This window comes from Hippopotamus amphibius, chromosome 8 (genome assembly GCF_030028045.1).
Source record: "Hippopotamus amphibius kiboko isolate mHipAmp2 chromosome 8, mHipAmp2.hap2, whole genome shotgun sequence".
Classification (NCBI taxonomy): Eukaryota; Metazoa; Chordata; class Mammalia; order Artiodactyla; family Hippopotamidae; genus Hippopotamus; species Hippopotamus amphibius.
Window position 1 is genome coordinate 78142695 of NC_080193.1, and position 16216 is coordinate 78158910.

At 37.0% G+C, this 16216-nt stretch overlaps 1 protein-coding gene across 1 annotated transcript in view; it reads right to left on the reverse strand.

Annotated features, from left to right (window-relative positions):
* The window catches only part of LOC130859187 (nuclear autoantigen Sp-100-like), a 37161-nt gene that overhangs the window by 17786 nt on the left and 3159 nt on the right, over window positions 1–16216 (reverse strand). The window contains exons 3-5 of the mRNA XM_057746490.1: window positions 3640–3808; window positions 1600–1674; window positions 202–264 (exon numbers count right to left, since the gene is read on the reverse strand). Of these exons, the coding sequence (XP_057602473.1) occupies window positions 202–264; window positions 1600–1674; window positions 3640–3808 (307 nt within the window). The remainder of the gene's footprint in view (window positions 1–201; window positions 265–1599; window positions 1675–3639; window positions 3809–16216) is intronic.

The window sequence follows — 16216 nt, forward strand, 5'->3', positions numbered from 1 at the left end:
AGCAAGTGCATTTAAGGAGTGTGGAACGAGCGACCCTCCCCAGCGACTCAGAGTACTAAGACTGTTATCTAAATCCTCAGAGAAATTGCAGATGCAAAGACTGGCAATTTTGTGATACAAAGCAGCAGCCACTCCACCCCCAGCACAGTCCACAATGGGACCCAAGCAGCAAAGGATCACAGAACAGAGTCAAGAACACACCATTGTGAGATAAGGACTCTCTGCAACACCAAGTCAGGAATCGAAATGAGTTTCCACGAGCTCCTAGGGGAAAAAATTTAAAGTTTATCTCAGAAATCGAAATATGGGCTGTGCCATCCTCCCCTAATTCCCTCCCTCCCCCCCTTTTTTTTTATAAATAAGAAGTTAAGAGCCCCTGCAGATATCCATACAGAGAGCATCTGGACCTGGTGGATCTCATCCAACTGTTGCAGTTGGACCCCAGTCCATAGACTGGAAGACAGGTCAGCTGCACCCTGGCTGAGAGCACCTCAGCCAGGCCATCCCACTGCGCGATCTCCACCAGCCATTCAGTAACTAGCGATGGCTTATCTTGACTCCCATGGCCATAGTGAACTTGCCTTTGTCTCCAGAGCTGCCCATGACTTGTGGCCTTCCCTTACGTCCTGCAAAGTCCTGCTGCCTATTCTCCACCCCTTTTTACTCCCCTCCCTCCCTGTGCAGGTCTTGTGAGCCTTTCCATGAGGATTCAGTGCCTGATTCTCCTCCGTTTTCTCCAGCCCTTGGCATTCTTTTTCAGTATCTTTCCCTCTCTGTATGTTTCCCTATTTTTGTTTCATGGTTCTATCTTTTCCATTAGGTATCCAGGGTTGCAAACACAGGCTCTGGGTTCAGAACGCCTGGGTCATTCCTGCTTATTTGACCCCAGGCCAGCTACATACCTGATCTCTCTAAATTTCAGCTTCCTTATCTGCAAAATGGGCACATAAGTGATAATACCGCCCAATGGCACTAAACCCACAGCTCCCAGAATAAACGCTCACTCAAGTGAGCTGTTAATAACTTGGGTGTTCTTATGGCATCTCTGACCATTTTCTCCTTTCATTTCTTCTTTTTCTTCCCCTCTGTCTCTCAAATACACACATCCTCTCCTCCACGTCTCTACCACTTCCTCGCTTTTCTCTATGTGACTGCCTTTCTCCTTGAATATTCCTGCTCTTGAACAACATCCCCCACATTTAAATCGGTCCCTTCTTCTGCCATCAAGGGTCTCCTCTTTGACTCTGACCTTGGGCCCAGAGTCCTTAGCCCTTCACACCTTCACGTTGATCTTCTCCTACAGGAATCTTTCTAAATCACAGTTCCTTCCAGGTAGTCGTTCTCTTTAAATCTGGTTACTGACAGGCTGGGTTCCTCTTCCTTTGTCTTGGTATTTGGGCCAAGAGTCTCTTGTCACAGCTACTCCTCCAGGATTCAGCCTGTGGTTAGGCGCTTGTATAGACACCCCTCCCCACCTTCTCCGTGGTCCTTCAACATTTCTTCCCTGATTCTCAATGTTTGCTCAGGACTGTGCCCCCACCTCCCCTTCTCCTTTTTCCTCTTAGCAGATGAGAATCGGTCTGTACTTGTCTCAGTCACCTTGCTCAAGGCGTAGTTGAATAGTAGGCCTCTCTTGTCCAGGACTTTCTTTGTGATTAATTTTCTCCTGGATCACTGAAGAGAGGGATAGAGAGGACAATTAGAGATTTCCACCAGAGATCGGGAACATCATCTCAAAATTACACATTAGGAATTCCTAGCCCTCGGGTCACTCAGAGCTCAGTGGGTCCTAGTCGTCATGGTAAAGTTCTCCCATCCTCCTTGGACAGAAAAGAGAAACCCTAGCAAGGGAGCAGTTAAGTTCCCTGCACAGAAATGAGCCGCTCGAATGTAAGGATAAGGGAGTTGTGGAAACATCCTGAGCCTGTGAGTCTTGCAAAATAAACTTCACACTGTGGGGAAAGCACATGTCACAATAAATAAGGGAAGTGAAATGCGTTTACTGAAATGTTCAAACTGTAAGGAAGAAACAGAGAGATTTCCTCTGGAGAAGGGCTAGGATCCTAGAGAGATGTGTGTGTATTAAATAGAAAGCCCAAGAGCTTTAAAGATGGGACTAGATAAGAGGAAGTTTGGGTTTATTGGATCAGGGAAGATGAGTGGATCACAAAGAGACAAACCAGAGGACAAGGGAGGAACCAGACACCTTCCAGGCGGCCCAGATCCCAGGAACACAGGAAGAACACTCTCTGAAGCCGCAAGCAGGGAGTACCTGTTGCAGCACTGCAGGACGTCTCCATGACTCCTGGACCAGTGACCCAGGAGACTGCTAACAAGAGACACAGGACACTAGCCCAGGGCCCCTGCATGTCAGTGGCCCAGCAAATGTTAGAGGAAGGAAATAAACCAGGAAGCTGAGGGAGTGGGTCTCTGCTATGCATCTGGGGAAGCGATGGTGAGACTAGGCTGCCCCAGGGCTGACAGCAGGAGCTCCTCCTGGGGCAACGCCCACTTATGAACCTGTAGTATCTCTTTATTGTCTAGCAAATAAACTTCAAATGCCTTAGCTTTAGATTTCAGACCTGTCAAAATCCTTTTTTCAGACATATCCCCCTCGAATCAGCTCCCACAGTCTGCTTCTCACTCTCTGAGTGACGCGGGTTGAATCTGTCCTTTTGCAGAAACTCTAGAACACTTGGCACCCTATGCCTGTTCCTATAGCACCCTCGCTCCTCAGTTCATAGAATCATTTTTCTTGTGAATTCTCCAACACTGTTAGGAGATCTTAGTTGAGACCAAACTGTGTTAGAATAAAAAAATTTCTGTGAAGTCCAAACAAAAAGTCTTGGGAGGACATCTTCCTTACAGTGTACCAAGTATAAAGCATAAACTGTGCCTTCTCAGGAAAAAGTGGTGAATCAAAGCTTTAGTTTTGTATGGTATCAAAAATAGCCCCTGGCAAAGCATAGGTTTTGTGATATTTAAGCAATGTTTGTTTTACCCTTTTGTGGAGAAAGTTAAATAAAACCATTTCACCTTAAGGACAAATTTGGCCTTGACTTAACTTTCAGCTCATTACTCTGGAAACCCAATGAAGGTGAATTCTGTTCCCTGGGTTTAGGGTTAAAAATGACCTGTGACTGGTGAATTGCGTGTAGACTTGGAGGGATTGTCTGTGGACTATTCTTGGGTGTTCCTTTAGTGTGGTGACTCCTGTATCTTGTGGTGTCCTTGAAAATTATGACCATGGAGTTGTTGAGGTTTTGACTCACATAGACGTGATGCTGATAAGCCAAGGTGGATCCTGCACCCACAGCTAAGCTTGAGGTGGGTAGTAGTAAACTTCGTGGACTACTGTGTAGACCACTGCTGTCCTGTCATTTGTCCTTCTGTCTAAATCGGATGCCACTGTGGCTCTGGCTGTCCTGTGAGTCTAAATGCCTAGTTAAGCAGATCTCCAGGTGGGTGTTGTACCATAGCCATTATAACATGAGCTTTGAGAAGGCTTATGGTACGTGTTTTGTTAAATGTTATATCCCCACTGCCCAGCAAAATGTACGGCACATGGTAGGAGCTCAATATATAATTGTTCAACAAAATTCACCTTCAACATCAAAAGGCAGATAATAAGTTAATTACCATTTTCAAAGCTTTTATAAACGTGATTTAAATCAGGATATTCCTGCATGTTGACCTCGCTGAACAATGCTTCCAGAAATGACAGATCAAATGTCTTCTCCAGCTCACTGAGAACATTGTACACCACTCTTGATACAGGGACCAGGTTTCTACAAGAATCTTGACAGTCCTTAAAAATATTGAATGAAAATATAAATACAGACTTACAAGTTACAGAAGAGCCCTGGAAAGAGATTTTATGATTACCTATTCTGATTTCCCTACATAGGTATCTTTTCAGGTGAAAGTTTAGAATTTCTGTATATTTGTATGGCTACTAAGTGCAACAAGTAAATCCTTCCTCCTTAAAAATACTCATTTTTGAATTTGATCTTCTCACCCTCATTTGTATTAGATATAAGAAGGAGCAATTCTAAAGAAAAAAAGTCCGTTCAAAGTTAATCAATGTGTAGCCCTCGAAGAACCTGGTCAAATGTTTAAGGAATAGACTAGGTAGGTGATGAGTGGCTATTCTGTTGACTGGACAACTCCTGCCCCTTCACCAAGACTGACAGCCTTGAAGGGCTCAAGCAAGGCAGGTGACAGTTCTCCATTTTGTGAGCTTGACTACAGGGAAAGCATATTCACAGAGCAAGAAGACTTGATGTATCTCCAACAATACCCATTGCTAAAATTAACCCAAATTCCAAGACTCCAGAAATACCATAAAAAAACAGAAAGCTGAAAACTGTTGGAGAAAGAATAGCATGCATCTACTCCCAAATTTGTTCTAACAAGGCATTGTCTCTGTGGGTTTTAATGTTCTCAGATCTAACTATTTAAATTGATATTCATTGAAAAGAAATGCTGTGTCAATTATTATTTTATCAAATCAATATATTAAATTTATTCAGTTCATTAAAATTACTTTTAATTCTTAGTGTATGCTCTACTGTGTGCATTCCTACAAAGAATTAAACATCTATGGTGCATACCTGCTTCAGATTCAGCCTGTCTCCAGTGCTATTCACCTGACTCCACTGGTCACCATGAGCACCATTCTTTCAATTAGAAGCAGGACTGTCTCCAGTGATGCGTGTTCCTATTCTCCCTTTTTGCCTTATAGGAACACTTGCAACAATACTTGAAAATGTGTTATACAGTAGGACCTCGCAGGAGATTCCTCAGATGGCTTGTTGTGCCCTGATGTTTTGGTCCAGGATATGAAAGTACAGCTTAGTTTGGGGCCAGTTTACCAGTGTGTGATGTAATAAACTTCACTTACCTCATACATTTTATTGGTGATGAGTTCCTGGTCACGGAGAGTTTCAAAGAAAGGAAATGTCTTTTTTATTGCATTTGAAATCTGTACCTTATGTCTTTTGAAGTGCTTGAATACAGTCTCATAGATAAGCCTGTTGTCTATGTCCCAATTTTCTGTGGACATCCTAGGGAGGAAGAATACCATGTGAAAATGGTCATCAAGTTTCCAAGATGCTTCTGAAGGCTGTAAGATTTTACATATGAAGGAAAGGTTGTAAAGACCTAACACATATAAAATAAGTGGTCCTGAGTAGAGATCAGAATAAATGGAATTGAAATAATAACTAAAATGTGATTGAAGAAAAACGGAGGTTAAGAAAGACTTAAACACAGGACTGAAAAAGTCCATTCCAATGCATCCTAATTAAAGCATTGTAAAGATATCTTCACATATCTGATATATTATCTTAAAAAATTTTTTAATTGGTATAAAATCAAAATAGTATGAACAAATAAATGAAAAACAATGAAATAAAAATTTTACCTTGAAAATGCTTCTTAATTAAGAGAAAATAAACCACAGAAGGATAAAAATAGTGCCCCTGTCTGCGCATAGATGTTAAAAGAAATGTTATCCTACAGATGGCCAACAGGCATATGAAAAGCTGCACAACATCACTAATTATTAGAGAAATGCAAATCAAAACTACAATGAGGTGCCACCTCACATTGGTCAGAATGACCATCGTTAAAAAGTCTACAAATAACAAATGCTGGAGAGGGCATGAAGAAAATGGAATACTTCTACACTGTTGGTGGGAATGTAAGTTGGTGCAGCCACTATGGAAAGCAGTATGGAGGTTCCTCAAAAAACTGAAAATACTGAAAATACAGTTGCCATATGATCCAGCAATCCCACTCCTGGGCGTATCTGGACATAATTATAATTCAAAAAGGTACATGCACCCTATGTTCACAGTAGCACTATTCACAACAATCAAGACATGGAAACAACCTAAATGTCCACAGACAGAGGAATGGATAAAGAAGATGTGGTACATATATACAATGGAAAACTACTCAGCCATTAGAAAAATGAAATAGTGCCAGTTGCAGCAACATGGATGGACCTAGAGATTATCATACTAAGTGAAATAAGTCAGAAAGAGAAAGACAAACACCATATGATAATGCTTATATGTGGAATCTAAAATATGACACAAATGGACTTAGTTACAAAATAGAGGCAGACTCACAGACATAGAAAACAGACTTGTGGTTCCCAAGGGAAAGGGGGGCTGGGGGAAGGATGGATTGGGAGTTTGGGATTAGCAGATGCAAGCTATTATATATAGAATGAATAAACAACAAGGTCCTACTGTATAACACAGGGAACTATATTCAATACTCTGTGATAAACCATGACAGAAAAGAATATGAAAAGGAATATATGTATATTATATATATACATGTATATAACTGAATCACTTTACTGTATTGTGGAAATTAAGACAACATTTTTAAATCAACTATGCTTCAATTTTAAAATTTTTTTAAATTAAAAAGAGAGAGATGGCACCCTATGTTATAAACTTGCTCATAAATGATGAGATGTTAATAATAATATAATAAGATATAAATTGAGAATTTCACAAGAATATCAATCATTTCTTCTGGGACTTCTACTTTGTGCTAATATAAATCTCTCTGTGCTATTGCTATATAAAGTGAAACTGTTTAGGCATCTCAGTTTCAGAAATTGCTGTTCTTTCCTTTGAAACTAATTTTAAATGTGAGTCTATACTTTGGTTCTTAGTTGATCATTTTATAGTTCTGATAATTATGTTTTAATCAACATTTTGTATTCTTAAATTCTCTAACAACTCATAAGGTTTCTTAGTCAAACGAGAGGAGAATTACTGTCACTTACCAGTACCCAAAACCATCAGGGAAACATAATATCACATTATTGTGTTGACTTCTGCATTAAAAAAGTTTCTAATTAAAGATTGCAGATCAAAGAGAACCATTTGTCTTCTCTTTTATTAACCCCCCCACCCCAATAAAATGTTAATAAAAGGATTTAATTCACAATTACAAGGAGAATGGCAGGGGCCAATGAGCAGATGAGAGATTTCTACTGAAATCTATAAGACAAAAAGTGGTCAGAGGATCATTAATTACAATACTTTTGTAGGTGGAAGATGCTCCCAGAGGTCAGGAAAGCAACCAGTGTGCCCTGCAGAACCCTGGAGAGGCAAAGCAGATCGCAAGAGAGACATGGTGCTGAAAACTGATGTGTTATTTGAAAAATGAAGAACAGAATGGCACACGTTCCACCCCTCAACTTGCACCCTGACCACTTTTGCCCAGGCACCCTCTCAGAGGGAAACATTGGTGTCCCTTCTGTCACCATATGTTAATTTTACTTGTTACTGGATTTCATATACACAAAAATAATTCATCACATGTGCATTGTGTCTGACTTCTGCTCATCATCCATGTTGTTGGATGAATAGAAGTTTGTTCCTCTTATTGTCGAGGGTATTTTATTGTGTGACTCTAGCACAATATGTTAATTCACATTCCTTCTGTTGAACATTTGGATTGATTCCAGTCTGGAACTAATATGAATAAAGCTGCTGTTCTTGTATAAATCTTTTGGTAGCAAGTTGTTTTCATTTCTTTTGGGTAAACAACTAGGAGGAAATTGCTGGGTCATTGTGTAAGAGTACGTTTAATTGTTTTAGAAACTACCAAACTTTTTCAAAGTCTATTAGAAATAGCTTTTCTAATTTACCCATCCTAGTATGTGTGATGTGGTATCTCATTTTAGTATTAATTTCTGTTTTAAACGACTAGTGATGTTAAGCACATGTTCATATGCTTAGCAATTCATTGGCAATTTATACATCTTCTTTTGTGAAATGTCTGTTCAAGTCTTTGGCCCATTATCCATTGATATTATTGGGTTGTCTTTTGCTTATTGATGTGTGGGAGTTTATTATACATTATGGGTAAAAGTGTTTCAACTGATTTATGTATTGTAAATATTTTGTCCCAGCCTGTGGTTTGCATTTCATTCTCTTAACCACATGTTTTGATATGGAGAAAATTTTGGTTTTTATGAAATCCAGTCTATCAGTTTGTGTGTGTGTGGTTAATGACTTTAGTGTACTATCTAGGAAATCTCTGCCTACCCCAAGTTAATGAAAATTTAGGAAGCAATTTACAGTATAACCATGGGTTTGTTTCTGGATTTTCTATTCTATACCAGTGACCTATTTGTCTATTCTTATGCCAATAGCACATTGGCTTAAACACTATAGCTTATAGAAAATCTTGAAGTCAATTAATATTGTCTTGGGTTTTCTAGGTCCTTGGGTTTTTCACATCTCATTTAGAATTGATTTATCAATTTCAACAAGAAAAGTCTTTTGGATTTTTACTCGGTTTATACTGAACCTATAGATAAATTTGGAGAGAACTAACATGTTAACAATAATGAGCTTCCAATTTTTTTACACTGTGTAGCTCTCCATTTATTTAGTTTTCCTTATGTTTGCCTAGCAGCATTTATAGTTTTTCAGTATAGAAATTCTGCACCTTTTTCATTAAAAATTATTCTGAGTTATTTTACTCTTTTTGATGCTACTTTAAATGGTATTGCTTTTTAAATTGCTTATTACTGTTATATGGAAATAGAATTGGTTTTGAAAAATATTAACCATGTATTTATAACTTTACTAAATTCATGTACTAGTTCTGGTAAAGTATTGTAGATTTCCTTTGGATCTTATAGAAAGTAATCATGTCATCAGCCACAAAAAATGTTTCACTTCTTTCTTTCCAACAATGGTTTTTTTTTGGAATGGCAAAACTCGTTATTGCCAGAAATTGTAAATAATATACCCATAAGCCTCCAACTATAAGGGTTTTCTAAAATTATGGTAGTTGAACATTAACAACGATTTCTTTTTCTTGACTTATTGCACTAATTAGGAGTTTAAATACAATATTGAAGAGAAGTGGTGAGAATGGACTTCCTTGCCTTGTTTCCAAGCTTAGAGGAAAAACATTCAGTATCACCATTAAGTATGATGTTTACTGTATATATATATTGTGTAATTAGACAGAGAAAATTCCTATCTATTCCTATTTTGCTAAGAGTTTTAATTCTTAACATCATATATATGATATTAATTATTATCAATTGCATCTAGTGAGTTATTCATATGATTTTCCTTCTTTATTCTTTAATTTGGTGAATCATAATGATTGAGTTATAAATCCTCCTCTTAAGTAGATACAGACACACAGGTCAACAGAGTTTTGAGGACATTTTCTAATGTCAAAAAGAAGGGATAACATTAAAAAAAGAAAGAGAAAAAATTTACCCGAGTTATTGTCGAATATCTCTGGGGAAGGAGAGGGAATTCCCTGGTGTGGGAAGACATTCTGGAACCTTTTTGAAGCATTGAAAGTGTTGAAGTATGTGGGCCGAGGGATGGGATTCAGAATGTCCTGCTTGAGCAGTGGAGGAACTGAGGGTGCGGGGCGTGGAGACTAATATCACCGTGTTTGGCCCTGAGGGATGGCTGGTTAGCCAAAGACGGGTAAGATTCCTCAGAGGAGGAACAACCTAAGACAGGCACAGCCGCAGAGGGGCCAACAGGGGTGGTGCACAGACCCCCAATATCTGAGAGAGGTCTCCTGCCCCCAGGGCTGTTTTGCTCTCCACCCCCAGCTCAAATCCACACCTGCTCAACTCAGACCCAGGAAGTAAACAAAGATAATTGCCTCAATCATGTGAGGCCTTTGACTGTTTATGAGTGTAACCTGAGAATGTTAGCCCACGAACTCAATAAAAGCAGCCTGGGATGAGTCAGCGGGGCTCTTGATCCGAGAGGTCTTGAGCCCCCCGGTCCCACTTTTCTCTTCAGTCTGTGTCTGTGTCTTCTTCAAGCTTGCGGCACCCGTCACTCACCTCGAGTCGCCGAGCTGGTCTCGGCACCCTGGTGGTCGTCCAGTGGTTAGGACTCAGTGCTTTCACTGCCTGTGGCCCAGGTTTGATCCCTGGTAAGGGAACTAAGATCCCACATTCTGCACAGCATGGCAAGAAAGAAAAAGAAAGAAAGAAAGAAAGAAAGAAAGAAAGAAAGAAAGAAAGAAAGAAAGAAAGAAAGAAAGAAAGAGAGAAAGAGAGAAAGAGAGAAAGAGAGAAAGAGAGAAAGAGAGAAAGAGAGAAAGAGAGAAAGAAAGAAAGAAAGAGAGAAAGAAAAGGAGAAAAGAAAGAAAAGGAGAAAAGAAAGAAAAGGAGAAAAGAAAGAAAATGAAAACAGGGGAAAACTTTCTTTCAAAAACACTAATATTTTTAGAGAGATTTGAGGATACATATTGCATCCCAGGATGCAAAGAAAAAGCAACTTACAAAGAAAGAGATAGTGATCTGAGAAAAAATTTTTAATTGACTTTTGGAAATTTACCAAAATGATCGTAAAATAAAGTTGAAGAAATCCACCCCCCCCAAAAAAATAAGTACAAAGATTAAAAGAGAGAAAAAGAGTAAAGTTTGGAGTAAATTTAAAAGGCCAAGGATTCATTTAGATGGTCTAATAAGCACCTAACTGGAGTTAAGAAAGCTGTGCAAGAAAAAGGCAAAGAAAGAATAGATCAAGAGAATTATTTAAGGTGGAAACACAAGTAGAAGAATTTTTTGAAAGGGCACAACTGGATACTCAGAAAAATGAATTTTAAAAGGACCAAAGCAAGGCACATCATTGTGAAATAACAACCCCTAAAAAAATAAAAAAAGGTTTAAAAGCTTCCAGAAAGAATTAAGAAACCAGCCACCTATAGAGGAATGCTGGCAAGAATAGTTTAAGACAGCTCATCAGTAACAGTGACTACAGAGTTAGCCCTTCAAAACTCAGAGTAAATCAGGACACCTTCAAACATACAATGCTGAAAATTTTTACTTTACAAACATGTGTCTGAGTGTTTTTCATAAATTTTCTTTATTTCCTTTATATATACAATTTTAAATGCAATTTTATACATGATATTAAATTTTTATGCAATCACTATTTTTCTTCTTTTTTGCTTGCTTCCAACCACATCTCTCCTTCCTTTCCATCCACATCACTGTCCCCACCCCTTTGACATATCCATTTTAATAAACTTATATGTCTTCTTCCCTAAATTCTCCAAAAGTATATACATCCATCTACCTATATCTATAACCTACCCATATCTTGCAGGTTTCTTTCAACATATTTTAGTATTACATGATTTTCTTCTCTGAATTATAGACTGTTTTCTGCATAAAATTCATCTCATAGATTAATACCTTGCAAAAAATTCTCTAAGTCATCTAGTATGGTTCTAGTTTATTTATGTATTTATTTTGAAAATGTATAATACTGAACAGCATACACCTACTCTTAGGAAAACACAATAGGATGGATTCTAAACAAATAGGAAAGTAATCCACTAATGAGGAAGGTGTGGAAATTTGAAACTGGTGGATCCAACCCTGGAGACATTAAAGGGAAACCTAAGATGGCTGTTCAGCAGCAAACTGAGAACCCAAACATCTTGGATTGGGACAGGTGATGATTACAGCATATACATAAGCACAGCACATGACAGCAATATTACAAGTGATGGGAGAAGGAATTGGGAACACTCTCTTATAAGGTATCTGTGGTACAGGTGAAGTGGTGTAAAATGTAAATTGTAAACTCTAGGCAACCACTAAAAACATTTTTTAAAAGTATACTTCACACCTCTTAGAATGGCTATTAAAGAAAAGACAAGAAATAAGTGCAGGCGAGGATGTGGGGAAAAGGGAGTTTTATGTAATGTTGGTGGGAATGCAAATTGGTGCAGCCACTATGGAAAACACTATGGAAGTTCTTCAAAAAATTAAAAATAAAACTATCCATATACTTTATATATAATGGAACATTATTCATCCATAAAAAGAATAAAATCTTGCCATTTGTGACAACATGGATGGACCTTGAGGGTATTATGCTAAGTGAAATAAATCAGAAAGAGAAAGACAAACACTGTACAATCTCACTTATATATGGAATCTAAAAAAACAAAAACGAAGCCCATAGGTACAGAGAACTATTGGTCATTCCCAAAGGTGGAGGAGGGGAGGGCAAAATGGGTGAAGGTAGTCAAAAAATGAGAACTTACAGTTATAAAATAAATAACTCCCGAGGATGTAATGTACAGCATGGTGACTATAGATAACAATACTGTATTGCATATTTCAAAGTTGCTGGGAAAGTAGATCTTAAACTTTCTCATCACAATAAAAAAATTGTGACTAAGTTAATGATGAATGTTAACTAGACTTATTGTGATGATTATTTTGCAACACATACAAATATATACAAATGATTAAAAATATGGAATCATTATCTTGTACACCTGAAACTAATATAATATTATACGTCAACTATATCTCAATTAAAAAATAAATTAAAGATCTTGAGGGGGGAGATTAGATTATCCTGGACTATTTAGATGAGCCCAATGTATTCACAGGGGTCTTTATAAGAAGAGGGAGGCAGAAAAGTTAGTCAGAAGCAGATTTGATGATGTTATATTGCTGACTTTGAAGATGGAGGAAGGAGCCATGAGCCAATGAATGTAGGCAGCCTCTAGAAGCTAAAAAGGGCAAGAAGAAGAGTCTCTTATTTTTGGAGTCTCCAAAAATAATTCAGCCCTAACAACACCTTGATTTAGCCCAGGCACATCTATTTTGTATTTCAGACCTCCAGAACTATAAGATGATAATTTTGTGTTGTTTTAAGCCACTAAATTTATGGTGAAAAAAATTTTAATAAATAAAATAAAAAGAAATACAATTGATATATTAACAGAAGAGATAAGGTGGAATTATATAAAATGCTAAATTCAAACCAGAGAAGGCAGAAAAGGGTAGGGGGGTAGAACAAATATAATGAATAAAGAACATTTACAAACATGGTAGATATTGATCCAACCTCAACTGAATAACATTGGAAATAAACAGCAGTTCACAGAAGAGGAAATTTAAGTGACCAATAAACATGAAAAACTGTTCAACCTCCCACATAATAAGGGAAATGCAAATTAAAACAAGATGCAACTCTTTACCCACCACCTTTGCAATGTTTGGGTGTGGGGAGATGCTCATCTCATTCACTAGTGGTAGGAGAACATATCAATTGGTTCAGCCACTTAAAAAGGCAATCTGGCAGAATCTGTATAAACAGATAAATATTAGTACCCGTTGTCTCAGCGATTCTACATTTTGGTGTCTGATGCAAGCCAAATACTTGTACACATGCAAAGAAAAGAAAAAGAAATATAAAATCATTGTTTCCACAGCTTGTTGATAAAAGTGAAAAATTGAAAACAGCTTAAATATCAGTCAATAGAGGGGAAATGGTTCAGAAATTATGGTGTATCAATTTTGTGAAATAGTATAAGCTTTTAAAAAGAATGAGGTAGAGCTATATGATTATTAAGGTGAAAAATCTCTGAGATTCTTAATATTAAAGTGAGTAAAAATGTAAAATACATAAGAGCATATACAATATAATCTTTTACTAGAAATGAGAACACAAAGTATGTATTTAGGAAAATGAGCTATATGTTTAAGTCCATAAAAAAAGATCTTGAAGCTATTCCCACAACTCTAATAGGACTGGGTTTTAAAGATTTAATAGTCTATTCTCTGTATCTATGTGCTTGTTTTTTGATTGGTTTGGTTTGTTCACTTATTTTGGTTTTTTTCCTTGTTTTTTTTTATATTCCACATATGAATGAAACCATATGGTATTTGTCTTTCTCCATCTGACTTATTTCACTTAGCATAATACCGTCAAAGTCCACCCATGTTGTCACAGATGGCAAGGTTTCATCTTTTTATGACTGAATTGTATTCCACTGTATATGTACACCACATCTTTTATACATTTATTTATTAGTGGGCACTTAGGTTGTTTTCATATCTTGACTATTGTAAACAATGCTTCAAAGAACATACGGGTTCATATAACTTTTCAAATTTGTGTTTTTGAATTCTTCAGATAAATAAAGTGGAAGAGTTGGATAATTCTTAATTTTTTGAGGAATCTTCATACTGTTTTCCACAGTGGCTTTACCAATTTACATTCCTATCAACAGTGTAGTGTTCCCTTTTCTCCACATTCTGTCTAACACTAGTTATTTCTTGCTTTTTCAATAATAGCCATTCTGACAGGTGTTAGGTGATATCTCATTGTGATTTTGATTTACATTTCCCTAATAATTAGTGATGCTGAACATCTTTTCATATGCCTGTTGGCCATCTTTATGTCTTCTTTGGAAAAAAAATATCTATTTAGCTCCTCTTCCCATTTTTTAATTAGGTTGTTTATTTTTTTGTAGCTTTTGAGTTGTATGAGTTCTTTATATATTTTGGATATTAGCCCCTTATTAGATATATGATTTGCAAATATCTTCTCCATTCAATAGATTGAGTTTTCATTTTCTTGATGGTCTCCCTTGCTGTGCAGAAACTTTTTAGTTTGATGTAGTCCCATTCATTTATTTTTGCTTTTGTTTCCCTTGCCTGAGGAAATATATCCAGAAAGATTTTGTTAAAACCAATGTCAGATAGTGTACTGCCTCTTTTTTTTTCCTAGGAGTTTTATGGTTTCTGATCTTACATTCAAATCTCTAATCCATTTTGAGTTGATTTTGGTGTACAGTGTGAGATGGTGGGATTTATTCAAGGAATGCAAGGATGGTTCAACATCCACAAATCAATCAAAGTGATACACCATATTAACAAAATGAAGGATAAAAATCATATACTCATCTGCACAAAAAACATTTGAGAAGACTCAATACCCATTGATGACAGAAACTCTCAATAAAATGAGTATAGAAAGAATGTAACAATAAAGGCTATATATGACAAACCCACAGCTAACACCATATTCAATGATGAAAAACTGAAAGCTAAGTTTAGGAACAAGACAAGGATACCCACTCTTGCCACTCATTAACATAGTATTGGAAGTCCTAGCTGGAGCAATTAGGCAAGATTAAGAAATAAAAGTCATCCAAATTGGAAAGGAAGAAGTAAAACCATTGCAGATGACATAATTTTGTATATGGAAAACTCTAAAGACACCACTAGAAAACTGTTAGAAATAAATACAGTAAAATTGCAAGGTACAAAATCAATACACAAAAATCTGCTGTATTTCTATACACTATTAATGAGCTAGCAGAAAGAGAAATTAAGAAAACAATTCCATTTACAATTCAACAAAAAGAATAAAATATCTGGGAATAAATGTAACCAAAGAGGTAGAAGACCTGTACACTGAAAACCATAAGATATTGTTGAAAAAAATTGAAGACATACAGAATGGAAAGATATTCTGTGTTCATGAATTGAAGAATCAACATTGTTAAGATGTCAATATTACCTAAAGCAATCCACAGATTTCAGTGCAATCCCTATCAAAATCCCAATGACATTTTTTACAGAAATAGAACAGAAAATCCACAAAAGATCCTGAATAGCCAAAGCAATCCCAAGAAAAAGAACAAAGCTGAAGATAACACAAGCCCTGACTTCAAAGTATATTACAAATCTATAGTAATCAAAACAGCATCAGCAGAAAAACAGACATAGCAGAAAAACAGACATAGCAGAAAAACAGACACGTACACCAAAGGAATAGAATTAAGAAGCCAGAAAAAAACCCACTCGTATATGGATAATTAACTTGCAATAAAGGAGCAAAGAACATACGGTAGCCTCTATAATAAACAGTGGTGGGAAAACTGGACAGACACATGCAAAAGAATGAAACTAGACCACTCAAGTGAGACTTTTTCCTTCTATATTCTTCCACGTTATTTGAAACTCTATGAACAAGAATGTATAATGTATTTCTTCTGTATCAAAGGAACAAAAAATTAAATATATTAAGCAATATTATTTGTGAACTGATTACTAAAGAAAAAGATAGGATTTTCCTTGTAGAGGAAACCTAGTCCAGAACAGAATATCAAAGCAAAAATGAAAATAGCCTGTGCTAGCCCTTCGCAGTCTTGGGCCTTTCTCTTCCTTTTACTTTCTTTGTTCAAGATCTCTGGAGGAAGAATCCAGGCCCCAAGCCGTAGGTGAGAATAACATGAGAGCTGACAGAGGTCCTGTCCACAGGACAGCTACGAGACCATACCACCCAGGGTTTCAAAATGCCAGGGATTTGCCCTGAATTTTATATTTTTTAAACTACCTTCTTTGAAATGACCTACGTAAAGGCAG